The 13,707-nt window shown below is 46.3% G+C and overlaps 2 protein-coding genes across 2 annotated transcripts in view; one reads left to right on the top strand and one right to left on the bottom strand.

Moving 5' to 3' along the window:
• Positions 1–5,359, bottom strand: part of KCTD8 (potassium channel tetramerization domain containing 8) — a 44,226-nt gene extending 38,867 nt beyond the window's left edge. The window contains exon 1 of the mRNA XM_083458387.1: positions 4,408–5,359. Coding sequence (XP_083314513.1) covers positions 4,408–5,317 — 910 coding nt within the window. The 5' untranslated portion in view covers positions 5,318–5,359. The remainder of the gene's footprint in view (positions 1–4,407) is intronic.
• The window catches only part of LOC310685552 (uncharacterized protein), a 945,613-nt gene that overhangs the window by 438,437 nt on the left and 493,469 nt on the right, over positions 1–13,707 (top strand). The gene's annotated exons all lie outside the window — the stretch shown is intronic.

The raw sequence follows: 13,707 nt of genomic DNA on the forward strand, positions 1-13,707 counted from the left end.
TTCTCAGATGCAAGAACCAATCACCCACAGAGTCTCTGTCTTGCCAGGATTTACAAGTAGCTTTATGTGGCAGGTAGAAGTCCTTGTAAATATTGTTCCTGATACAGGAGGTAGCAAGGAAGAGAGTAATTAAGTCTAGATAGTATGTTAGAGCAGAAGTCAAAGTTGAGAAAAACTTAGTAATTGCACACTCAGTGTTCAACAGGACTCTGAAGCACAAAGATTATTCTGATAGTTATTTTTACACCTATAAAAAAAGCTGGAATAATAGATTTGGAGACTTATTTGTAAGCATGCAGATTTTGGGAACAAGTGGCAAAAAGCAAATAGCACCATCATGCCACCATTTTCCATTGGCCTACTTCTCTGGAGCTGTTTTCATGAGACACAAACCAAACTGATAATAATTGGAGGTACCAGGGAGAGTCTGCTCGTTTAATGTTTGCAGTCCATATTTGCAGAGAACCCTTTGGACATCAAGAATAGATGGAACCAGATAGGTGGAGGGCAGAAAGCAGCCCAGGATTTGACAGAGGACATTGAAGTGGAAGAAATGGGGTTAAAGGTCAAAATGAACCACAAGGAGGGGCACAGACTAGAAAGGTAAAAGTGGGGTGGGATAGGGAAGACACTGACAGGAAAAGAAGGGCGAAGGGGCACAGGATGGAATGCGCTGTGAGCTGCATGACTAAGTGGTATGCTTAGTGCTGGAGTGGCAAAAATTGAGGCTTCTCTTCCAGTACAGGGACGCGGGTGGCGCTGTGGGTTAAACCACAGAGCCTAGGACTTGCCAATCAGAAGGTCAGCAGTTCGAATCCCCGCAACGGGGTGAGCTCCCATTGCTCGGTCCCTGCTCCTGCCAACCTAGCAGTTCAAAAGCATGTCAAAGTGCAAGTAGATAAATAGGTACCACTATGGCGGGAAGGCAAACGGTGTTTCCGTGTGCTGCTCTGGTTCGCCAGAAGCGGCTTAGTCATGCTGGCCACATGACCCGGAAGCTGTACACTGGCTCCCTCGGCCAATAAAGTGAGATGAGCTCTGCAACCCCAGAGACGGCCACAAGTGGACCTAATGGTCAGGGGTCCCTTTACCTTTACCTTCCAGTACAAGTAGCAGCTGGGGGTATTTTGTGGGAACCGTGAAAGGGTTAAACTCTCCCTGTCCACTCCCTGTGGTTGCAATGCTACCTCAAGTTCCCTGTGACTGCTGTTCACATACTAATATTTTAAAGTGCATGTTAACTACATTCATATAATTAACTTTGTGTCTAGTTTGGCCCTCAAAGTCGATTCGCATGACCACCAAGCTCAAGGTGGTCTCCTTAAATCACTGCAACCAGCACCTGCCGCCACATGAAATGTGAGAAGCCTTTTCAATATCACTGCAAAAAAGGGGCAGATGTGTAATGACCTGCAACATGTTTTCTCCTGCACATGGTCACAGGTAGGAAGCTGGCAACAATTTCAAAAAGCCTAATGGGTGCATGAGTTGTCCTCAGCTGCTGCTTAATATGCCAATCAGTGAAAATCCATAAATGACTTCCCATTATATTTTGTTTGATTTGTTTAAAAGTGCTAAATTGCAGTCATTTCCTAGTCACAAAGCCACTGCACTAGAGTGCTCCAATTTCCTCTATCCGTAGTTCTCTCCTTTGCAAAAGCATAAACACACAGGCACCTCCACAAAAGGAAGTGAATAGGAAAAATTACACTCACTCCACTCTGTCTCTCATATACAGGACTTAACTCAAACCCTTTCAAACATTTTTTAAAAGACCTAAAGCTTACTGAGACTTGGGAAGGAAAAATCTGCCAAACAGACGTTCGCATATGGAATCCAGTTATGCTTTTCTTTAGTTCAAATCACTTCCTACTTATCGTTCAACACAACATGTACTTTGTGAGATTTAAGGATGCCGTCTAGCAGTATGCAGCTACAGTTTATTTTTTTTCATTTCCAAATGTCTTGAAGTTTGTACAGTACACTTATGCACACCGAACCTAAGAGAGAGTTATTTAAAGAATTTTTCCTACTGAGAAGTTTCTTGCTTTTTTTCTTTTTGAGGTTTATCTTCTCAGTAGCCTTTGGAAAACTGAGACTCTTCTTGCTGTTCTGTCCTCCACTGAAATGTGTCCAGATGGAGTCTGTTTACTTTGTAGTTAATGAGAATGGAAGGAAATGTAGTGATGAAATATTAAAAACCCTTCCTTACTTCTAGCATTGCCTGCTTTAATCTTGTGCAAAGCTTCCTTCAACAAACTCTGTGAAACCTTCAAAGTCAAACAGCATCACTCTCTAAACCTTTCTTTAAAAAGCGAGAAAGGCTGTAGTTTTGCGGGGTTTCAAATAGTTTTGATAGGCAGGAACAGGGAGCTCCAAACTTTTTGCATGGAAAAATATTAAAACCTTAAATATAAGAACCCATTTACCCATTTCCAAAGACTGACAATTGCAACAACCATAATATTAATAAGCTGTTAGTGACTTGGTGCTACCACAGTAAGTTTCAACTTGATCCTCTTGATTTAAGTTTCTGATTCAAAGTAAAATGATCAAGAACAACTTGCATCATGAAGACAACTTCTTGGAGTAATAAAAATACGGGTTGAGTTCCCCTTCACACGTGCATATTCACACACTCAAGTACAAAGTGGTGATATACATCACCACATATGGAACTTTTTCCTATCACCCAGTTTCAAGTTAAGGAATACTTTCCCAGGAAAACAGTTCACATATTTGGCTTTGAGTTATCAAGAACAGCGAGCAGGTGGGTGATGAACATGAATTTGTGTATCTGCCTTGGGATGAGACAATGTCAGGAGTCCTTAAACTCATCTGGGAAGAGCTTTCCCATCCTGAAAAAGTCCAATTTGCCCTCCTACTGGTATTTCACTGCACAGGCACCCAATGTATAAATGGTATGCAAATTTCAATGAATTTGTTCAAAAAGTGTGAAGAAGAATAATAATTTTATGATTTATACCCCACCCATCTGGCTGGGTTTCCAGGACTATGTTCTGTTTCAAGTCGAAATAGATTACACATTAGAAACTGGGGACTTAGGGGCTCTTCTTTTTCCTGCCACACACATTTAAATACTATGTATAGGGATAAAGATTTATGGTATACTTGGTGCAGCGGTAGCTAATGCATAAGTTGTAACTTATTTAGCTACTTTCCACATGGAAATTTCTCTTCCTCTGCAGTATGCATGAGCCTAAGTGGGCTTTACAAGATGAGATTCTGTGCAATGAGACATTTCTACACATGAGTGCCCGCAGCACTGGGCAAATTAATGCAGAATTCTAAAAGGGGCCAACTACATCTTTGAAGCGATGAAATAAAGAAAATATTTTCAATTACCTAGCAACACCCTAACATCCATATCTCAGCAACCAAAGCCAGCACTGTCAGGGATCGAGCCTGACTAGATACACAGGGCTTTGGGGGTTCCCAGCAGCATCTGGTTGGAAACTCTTCAAAAGAGAATGTAGGACTGCATGGAAAGCTGCCAGGTTCCCCCTGTTCTTCCATCCTTGCCCCTTGTCCTTTAGGAGGGAGACTAAAATGCACTCTGCACATGTTTAGAGACTGATTTAGCTCCATCTCGCACTGCAGAGCCTTCAAAAAAAAAGTTTATAAATCACTTTTGTGAACCCTGGAGTGGCTGGGGAAACCCAGCCAGCTGGGCAAGGTATAAATAGAGTCATATAATTGTAGAGTGTTAAAGCCATGGTTTTCCCAGTAGTGATGTATGGAAGTGAGAGCTGGACCATAAAGAAGGCTGATCGCCAAATAATTGATGCTTTTGAATTATGGTGCTGGAGGAGACTCTTGAGAGTCCCATGGACTGCAAGAAGATCAAACCTATCCATTCTTAAGGAAATCAGCCCTGAGCGCTCACTGGAAGGACAGATCCTGAAGCTGAGGCTCCAATACTTTGGCCACCTCATGAGAAGAGAAGACTCCCTGTAAAAGACCCTGATGCTGGGAAAGATGGAGGGCACAAGGAGAAGGGGACGACAGAGGACGAGATGGTTGGACAGTGCTCTCGAAGCTACCAGCATGAGTTTGACCAAACTGCGGGAGGCAGTGGAAGACAGGCATGCCTGGCGTGCTCTGGTCTATGGGGTCACAAGAGTCGGACACGAATAAACAACAACAACAATTGTAGAGTTGGAAGGGGCTCTAAGCATCATCTAGTCCGACCCCCTGCAATTCAGGAAAACGCAGCTGCCCCATAAGGAGATCAAAACTGCAACCTTGGCGGGATCAGCACCATGCTCTAACCAACTGAGCTCTCCAGGCAAGTCTTAATAATAAAATTATTATTATTATTATTAAGCGTTAAGCCTCCACCTTCAGCTTCTCACCACCGGGGAAGGAAGAGCATGGGGGACTTACTGTAGAAGATGTACTCGGTGTAGCTGCTCCAGATCTTGTCCTCTCGGTACTGGTTGATGAAGGCGGCGGTGCCGGTGGAGTTGCAAGCCACCATGTGGAAGCCGGCTTCGGAGAGGCGGTCGAAGGCCTGCTCCAGGTAGGTGAACTTCAGGTAGAAGCGCGACGTGTACTTCTCGGGCGGGCGGTCCGGGTCTCGGCTCTCGTTGAGCGTCTCGCCGAAGATCTCCTTGGCCAGGGCGATGCGGCCGCACACCATGATGCGCGCCACGCGGCGGAACTTGGCGTCGGCCTGGTTCTCGCGCACCGTGGTGTACGAGCCGCGGTAGCCCACGGTGATGAAGCCGGCGCGCTTCTCCCCGGCGCTGCGCTGCTGCTGCTGGTGCTGCGCCACCAGGAGCTCGCCGCTGCCGGGCGAGTTGGCGTCCTCCAGGTCGCTCTGGCAGCCCTCGTCGTTGAGCGAGCTCTGCTTGGCCACCTTGGGCGACAGCAGCTTGACCAGCTCGGCCAGCTGGAAGTACTCGGCTTCGCGGAGCAGCCGCTCCTTCTCCGGGAAGTGCTCGGGCAGCGCCAGCTGCTTGTCGCGCAGGTAATCCAGCACGTACCTGAAGAGGAAGCCGTCGCGGTCGATGAAGAAGCGCGCGCGGCTGTCCCGGGGCAGCTCCCGCGGGGCGCTCCGCCGCGGCGAGAACATGCGCGCCAAGGTGCTGTCCGGCACGCTCAGCAGCGTCGCGTGCTTGGTCACGTACACCTGCCCGCCCACGTTCAGCTCCACCACCTCAGGGAAGGCGCCCACCGACCCCGGCGCCGACGGAGAGGAGCACGACGACACCATGTCGCTGATGGGCAGGATGGTGGCGCCGCCGCCGCCACCGCCGCTCACCCCTCCGCCGCCGCTGTCCTTGAGGGCCATGGCTGAGGCGCTTTACCTCAGCGAGCCGCGCGCAGAGCGGGAAGGGACGGCGGCGCCCGCCGCTCCGCGAGTGCCTCCGGACGCCGCGCGCGCAGCAGCCGCGGAAGGCGGGCGGGCTCGCCCAACCCACTCGCCTTCCTCCGTGGCCACGTGCGCGCTCGTCTCCCCCTTCCCGCGCCCGAGCGGGGCCGGGCTGCTTTCTCCTCAGTTGGCCAAGAGGCCACTCGGTGGCACAACCCCGATTGCGCGCGCGCGCTCGCCTCCCCCCACTCTCTCTAGGCGCCTCGGGCGATTCCCTCTCACGAAAGGGGCTTCTCGAGCGCTCGTCCGCTTCTCCCGCCTTTTTGCTCCTCACAGGGTGGTTTTCCCCCAACCGCGGGACGCCTTTCTTGGAGAAGCGGCTTCTTCCTTTCTGAGAGAAGCGGGTTCCTTCGTTTGCTCCCCACAAGACAGGTCCCGTTTCGTTCAGCGCTGAAGGAGTAGTGGAGGAGGAGGAGGAAGAAGACCCCTTTATCCCCCCATTTCCCACTTAGAGGGCTCGAATCTTCTCTTGAGGAGAATCTTCTCCTCAGGAGGGAGCGCCTCACTCCTGGACATCCCGCGCCCCGCTCTCCCCTCTTGCCGGCGCCTCGGCTCCTTCTGAGGAGGAGCAGGAGGAGGAGGACTCCTCCCGCTCCTCTGCCGTCAGCTAAATGCACCACTCCGCGGGTTCTGGCGCAGCGGCGTGCCACCAGCGGCGCCTTCCGGACCGATCAGCAGCGCGGGGCGGCGGGGGGGGGGGGGAGAGCGCAGCGCGGGAAGCAGCTTCTGGTGAGGCACCAGCGTCGTCCGCTCACCAACTCCCAACCCGCCGCGACGGCAACTCGAGAAAGGCGCGCTGACGTCAAGCCCAGCCTGCAAAAAACACACGCGAAAGAAGCGGCCGGGACGTTGCGAACGGAACAGCTGTCGTGTTTCTTGGGAAGCGCGGAGTGGCGGGAGGACTGGGCAGGCGCGGCTCGTCGCTGGGATGAGGGAGCGGGGCGCTGGGAAGGGGAAAGAGGTGGCTTTGGGGTCTTGTTTAGAGTCCCCCCACTCCTCTCGGTTTATGAGTGAGAGGATATTGGAGAGGTGAAGTAGAAACACATTGCGGAGCTGCTCCTCCAGATCAGGGGCCGGGCCCAGGAGGGTTCACCTGCAACCCGAATCTAATCAGGTTTATACGGAAATATAAGGTCCGCTGAGCCCCATGATAGTAAGAATGCAAGGTTTAGGACGGCAACCTCTTACTGCGCATGCGCGCGCTCCCCTGAGTGTTTTGACTCTGTCCATGGTTGGGACCAGGGTTTAGCCGATAGCAGCTGGGGACATAGCTGTCAACTTACAGATTTGAAAATAAGGGACCAGCAGCCTCGAAAATGGTGTAGTGGTTAAGAGCGGTAGTCTCATAATCTGGGGAACCGGGTTCACCTCTCAGCTCCTCCACATGCAGCTGCTGGGTGACCTTGGGCTAGTCACACTTCTCTGAAGTCTCTCAGCCCCACTCACCTCACAGAGTGTTTGTTGTGGGGGAGGAAGGGAAAGGAGAATGTTGGCTGCTTTGAGACTCCTGAAGGGGAGTGAAAGGAGGGATATCAAATCCAAATAAGGGATCAGCAGCCAAAATAAGGGGTTTTGCTTAGCTTATACAGAAATCCGGCACTGATGAAGCCATGCTGCTTTTGCTGCGGCTGACTGTGTTTTGCAGGGGGTTGGACTAGATGACCCTAAGGGTCTACAACTCCCACCAAAGAAGAGTGGCAGACAACTGATGAACAACCTCCAGATGGCAAAGCTTACAGGCAGAATTAGAAACCAGGAAGAGGACCTCTTTAATAAAGAATGGGGAAAGTTTCTAATTTATTTGAAAAGCTATTGGTAGCATTGACAGAAAACTTGTAGTAAAAATTTGAACTATGGATGGACAAATGATTTATAAAAATAGAGTTATGAAAGGGATGCAGAGATCACTACATTAAGATGCTGCACTGGTTGGAGGGTATGCTAAGCAGCATGTCGGGGCTGCCGTCGTCCTGGCGCGAGGAGTTTCATCAGCCCTTTCCTGTCCGAGAGGGAGGGAGGGAGAGAGACTCTTGCCCACGCTGCCCGCGAGCCCGGCATGAGGCAGTTTCAGCGCTGTGGCGGCCCTGAAGTGCTGCCCTTCTGCGTCCCTCCCGAGCCGGGCGAGCATGAAACCCGGGAAATTTAAGGGACATTATCAATAAGAGACAGCAGCGGGACACGGCACTGGGATAAGGGAGTTTCCCGCCAAATAAGGGACAGTTGACAGCTATGGCTGGGGAAAATGTTTCAGGGTGTGAAAGTGGCTGGCGAGGGAAGGGTTAAACGCACTGCTTCGGATGCAACTGGTATACAGTATTTAGAGCACTTTGCAAGGAAGAAGTAGTATTAAACTAAGGTTTCCGATGCAGAGCTGGGGCATCAAGTGTTATTTAACCCTTCAGTGGATCTGTTGGGTGCAATTCTGTGCAGGTGCTTGCCCCCCTCCTCAATAGTCATGCAGTGTTGGCATTTGCTAGTTTTGGGGAGGGGGAATCCCATTCAGTTATTGGCAGGAAATTTGAACTGAAATTGAAACATTAATACCTCCCTTCAGCCACAATAGAATTTTGCCAGTGTCTAGGAGTTGACAATGGCGACGACGTCATGGAAGGACATCGGAGGAGTGTTGTGCAAAGTACAAATGCATCTTTGAGAAAGCGATACATATTACCATATTAGATTCTCAGCAGATATATAGCCCTGCAAGTACAGGCCTCATACTTGCAGACACTGGAACAGTTTCTGTCCATGGAATAAAAAGTTGCTTTCCGTTTGGTTATGTTAATGAACGAATCAGTATACAAATCTTAATGGCCAGAACTAGCTGATGCATGAGAACCAAGTGACTGAAGATGGATGCACTGCCTTCTGGAAGTTCATTGATAGAGTTGGGCACAGTTGCAACACAAAACCAATAAGGATGCAGAGGTAACCAGGTTTTATTTCTGTGGCAATTAAAGTATAGGCTAAATCTTGTATAATAACATTACACCAATTTTTGCATATTTTCCCCACACTGGAAAATAGAGGCAGGGAGGTGCTGGAGGAATGAAGTCAGACTTTCATTTGATTATGTTGCAATTATATACATTGGAAGTTTTACTGGTATTTTTCAGTGTTCAAGGGAAAGTTCTGTTTTAAAATGTTTTACAGTTTTCCTGACCCAATGGCATGATTGCCATGATATCCAAACTTGAAATGAGAACTTTTATACTGACTTCACTGCAACTTTAATTCTGATAGCTCATTCATCAAGGCAGATATCACACTGAGGTATCTTCTGCATTTTCTTTTTTTATATATAAATAATTTTTATTAATTTACAACAAAAACAAAACATAACATACATTGTTTTCACATCCAATTTTTCACCAAATCTTTCTTTTCTGGACTTCCTTCAGCTTTTCCGTAAATCTTTCGTAGTCCTTATTAGTTTACACATTTCTTATATTTGTATTGTCATTATTTAAACCTTTTTTCCCCTATTCCCTTTAAACAATACCTCTCACGTTTCACAGTGCTTTTTAAAATCCCTCTAGCGTTATTTGGCCCTCACTTATACTCTCCAGAGAGGTATCTTCTGCATTTTCCTTCCTCTTCTTTTAAATATAGGTGTGGAGTTCAAGCTGAAGACGGAACTGCAAACCAAAAAAGTGTAAAAGTGTATATCAAATTTCATTGCAATATATCAATACTCAAGGGAGATATTGCGTTGCTGGGTGCTTTTACAACCCTTTGAGGTGGTGTAGAACCATTGCTTTTAGAACTTTAAGTTCCAGTTTATCTTGATTTATCTTGAGTTTGCACATAGTAGAACTTGTATCTTCAATGGCTTCCAAGTATCAACATATCCCCATTCAAAACCTTTTCTTTCCTCAAAAATATATTATTCAGGTTGTATATTTCTCCACAGGGGGCTATACTTGCAGAATCTATTATCATATTTTCCACAAAGCTGCATTCTATAGCTCTCCCGGCCATTTATCTGCCTTGGCTCTGGGTGCCCTGCATTTATAGCTGCATTCTAAAACAGGAATAATTTACTCTTTTCTGTACTGTCCACACTCCATGCAACAAAGAAGCACAAATTATTCCCATTCACTTATGTGTAAGATAAGGTATTATACAGCTACTGTTATTGCAAGAGTCAGCTATATCGGTGTAAAGTTTTATAGGTCAAAACCAGCACTTTGAATTGGGCCAGGAAACTAATTGGCAGCCATTGCAGTTGGGCCAGGACTGCTGTAATATACACAAACCATATTGCGCTGATGAGCAACTTGGCCACCAAATTCTGCGCTATCTGAAGTTTACGAACTATCTCCAGAGGCAGCCCTACATACAGTGCATTGCAGTAATCTAACCTAGAGGTTTGCCAGAACACAGACAACAGAAGTTAGGCTATCCATTTCCAGATAGGGGCACAACGTGGCCACCAGTCAGAGCTGGTGGAAGCCTCAAGCGAGAGCAAAGGGTCCAGAAGAATCCCCAAGCTATGCACCCGCTCCTTCAGAGGGAGCGTAACCTCATCAAGAGCAGGCAACCTTCCATCCATCCAGTTTAAGGAACCAGCCACTAACAGTGCCTCATTCTTAACTGGATTGAACTTCAGTTTGTTGACTCTCATCCAGTCCAAGGAGGCTGTGTGTCGTCAGCATATTGCTGACAATGTACCCCAAAACTCCATGGGGTTGAAAGCATCACTCTCTGGAAATGATATAATCCAAGTAGGACTGGAACCACCGCAAAGCAGTGCCACCCACCCACAATTCGGATAACTGCTCCAGAAGGATACCACAGGTGATGGTATTAAAAGCATCTAAGAGGTCAAAGAGAATTGCCGTATTTTTGCTCTATAAGATTCACTTTTCCCCTCCTAAAAAGTAAGGGGAAATGTGGGTGCATCTTATGGAGCGAATGCAGGCTGCGCAGCTATCCCAGAAGCCAGATCAGCAAGAGGGATTGCTGCTTTCACTGCGCTGTGATCCCTCTTGCTGTTCTGGCTTCTGAGATTAAGAATTTTTTTTTTCTTGTTTTCCTCCTCCAAAAACTAGGTGCGTCTTGTGGTGTGGTGCGTCTTATAGAGCGAAAAACAGGGACGCATTTCTCCTCTCTTCTGACAGAGGTCATCGTACAGGGCTACCAAAGCAGTTTCTGTGCCAAAACCTCTACCTCTACACCAATTGAAATGGATTTAGAAAAGCCGTTTCCTCCCAGAGTGCCTGGATCTAGTCCCTGATCACCCAATCAAGACCCTTGCCCAAGAAGGGGAAATTGGCAACTGTCCACCAGGCTACTTTGTAGTGAAATGCTATTGGCAGGAAGACCCCATTATTAAGAATGATACCAATTAGAACTGCCCTTTAGAAGATTATGTGTTTATATTTATATGTATACTCTCTTTCTCTCTCTTACACACACACAAGCACACACAGAGAGAGATTTTATAAAAAATGGGTATTATAAACACAATAGGTTTTGTCCAAGTCCAGTTATGTATGAAAAGGAATCGTAAGCAATGACTACTCCCCCCCCCATCGTAATACTGCAGTGAAGCAATGTAATCAGAATGTAAAACATCTTCATATTGCAAGGTGCTGCATTTAAAAGCAGCAGTCTCCCAAATGCATCATAAGGATAAATTAACGTTAGTGCTGCAATACATGAATAAGGTTAAAGGTGACAAGCTCTACGGAGCAGCTTAATAAGCTAACATATGTAAATGCAGAATTCAGTGGCGTCTTCCTCATAATAATGCAAATCTAACTTTAGCATCCAGTCCATGGTTGCCAGTGAGGAAACTGGCATCAGAAACATGACAGGAAAAGGCAATACAGAGAAATCTGCAAGAGGAGATTTACCCCAGAGTCTTGCACGCAGAATGAGTCAAACTATTGGTCAATTTAGCTCAATAATAACTTGCAATTGCACTTCAGGATCTTTTGTCTTTTCCTGAGATTCTTAACTCAGTGGTGGGGAACCTGTCATTATTCAGATGTCACGGACTCCAGCTTCCATAGGTCACAACCAGCATTGCCAGTGGTCAGGAATGCTGGGAGTTGTAGTCTTGCGATATCTAGAAGGTTATGGATTCCTCACTCCCTAATTCAACTGGAGATGTCAGTGATAGAACCTAGTGACTTCTGTCTGCATGTATGTGTCCTTCCTTGGGATCAATGGTCCTCCTGGCATAGGGAGGAGGTGAAAGAAGCTTGTTATATTGCACATTCCAGCTTCAGTCCCTAACATCTTAAGTTGGAAGGAATCGTTGGCATCCATCTGTCTCAAGAGACTATGGAGTGCTGCTCTGGAGGTGGAGTCAAACCGCTGCACATTAAAGTGTCACACCGAATAGAACTGATCCATAGAAAGGACTTTATCATCTGAAAATAGAGGCAATGTATGTACTTTTGTGGGACGCGGGTGGCGCTGTGGATTAAACCACAGAGGCTAGGACTTGCCGATCAGAAGGTCGGCGGTTTGAATCCCCACGACGGGGTGAGCTCCCATTGCTCAGTCCCTGCTCCTGCCAACCTAGCATTTCGAAAGCATGTCAAAGTGCAAGTAGATAAATAGGTACCACTCCAGCGGGAAGGTAAACGGCATTTCTGTGCGCTGCTCTGGTTCGCCAGAAGCGGCTTAGTCATGCTGGCCAAATGACCTGGAAGCTGTACCCTGGCTCCCTTGGCCAATAAAGCGAGATGAGCGCTGCAACCCCAGAGTCGGTCACGACTGGACCTAATGGTCAGGGCTCCCTTTATCCTTTATGTACTTTTGTAACCCAATAAAATTGTTAGCAAAAGCAATTAATTAGCAGCACCAAAGTGACCTCCAGAGGAATGCAAGCCTGGTCAGCGTGTATGGACGTCATGGGCTGGGAACTGACATTTAAAGCACATGTCTTCCCCAGGGCTGGATTTAGGTTTGATGAGGCCCTAAGCTACTGAAGGTAATGGGGCCCTTTATGTGTCCAGCTGTCCTTTGTGAATAACAAATAGTCACTGTTTTTTTGTGTTGAATATATGCTATATGGTAATTTATGGACCTAAAAGGCTAGCAGGAGGTACATCATAGGAGCCTATACAACACAACACAAAACACTGTTGCTGTATGTAGGTTTATTATATTTGTTTTTTTATCTTATTTTGGAAATGTACATCCAGTTGTTTTTTTCCTTTATTTGGGGGGGGGGGAGCCCCCAAGAAAGTAGGACCCTAAGCTATAGCTTGTTTAGCTTATATGTAAATCCACCATTGGTCTTCCCCCAAGGAATCATGAGAACTGATTTCCAAAGGATTTTTTTTTATTAGAAAAAAAAGTAGTGGGAAACCATTCTTAGGTGAGGATAAAATATGCGAGAAACACTTCCAATCACCCAACAATGCTCTCTCGCTCTGTGTTCTGAATGACTTCTTTGATTCTTGCCAACCTTTCAAAGTTTGGCATGTTTAGTGGGGGGAAATGTATTTTTAGAACCCACATCAATCAATGAGCGGCTCAGCGTTTTTCCTGCACTATGAGATCACTTCATTTTTAGAAAGCTAACTCGTTCCATGATAAATAAGGCTGTTTACCTATGTATTGGCATAGTAGTGCTCCCCCCCCCCACCAAGGATCCTCAAATCTTTATGGAGTGGCATCTCTATAAATAGATACATAAAAATAATGGAAATGTAAAAGAGCTTGTGAAGGAGACATTAAAAGGAAATGCAATCTTAAAAGTGAAAACGTGCCATATAATTGATTCATACGGGGTTTATAAATATTAATATCCAAGATTCCAAGCTCTGTAACAGAACACTGTTAAAATGCTACATAAAAAAATGAAAAGAAGTTGCAGCTGATTTGTAATAAAAAGAAAAGTAGTATGGTTATACTTAAAACATGCTAGAAGATTACATAAATTTGGCTATTAAATGATAAAGGGTCTGTGCAAGATCAGATTACAGCCAGAAAAAGATTTTAGTTGAGTTTAATCATTAGATACTGGGAGTGGCTGTATATACTGTAGAATAAGAAATTCCCATTTGTTTGGATTGAGTGGACTAGACTAGTCGTGATATCAACCACATCATTTCATTTACTGGAATTATTATTATCAACATTATCAACACTTTAGAGTGTGCAAAGCGAAGGAAATAACACATACACATTACCTCAGCAATGATGCTTTGGAGGTGGAAAATAATATTATGAGTGAGGTGGATATGAAATAACGTTCTGAATGAAGTCAGAATAGCACAAGACAAAGTCATGTTGGCAAAAGCTATAAGTAGCAATCCTAATGAAATAAGACAAGTGGCAAAAGG

The sequence above is a fragment of the Podarcis tiliguerta genome (genome assembly GCF_965153285.1).
Source record: "Podarcis tiliguerta genome assembly, chromosome: 9".
Lineage (NCBI taxonomy): Eukaryota > Metazoa > Chordata > Lepidosauria > Squamata > Lacertidae > Podarcis > Podarcis tiliguerta.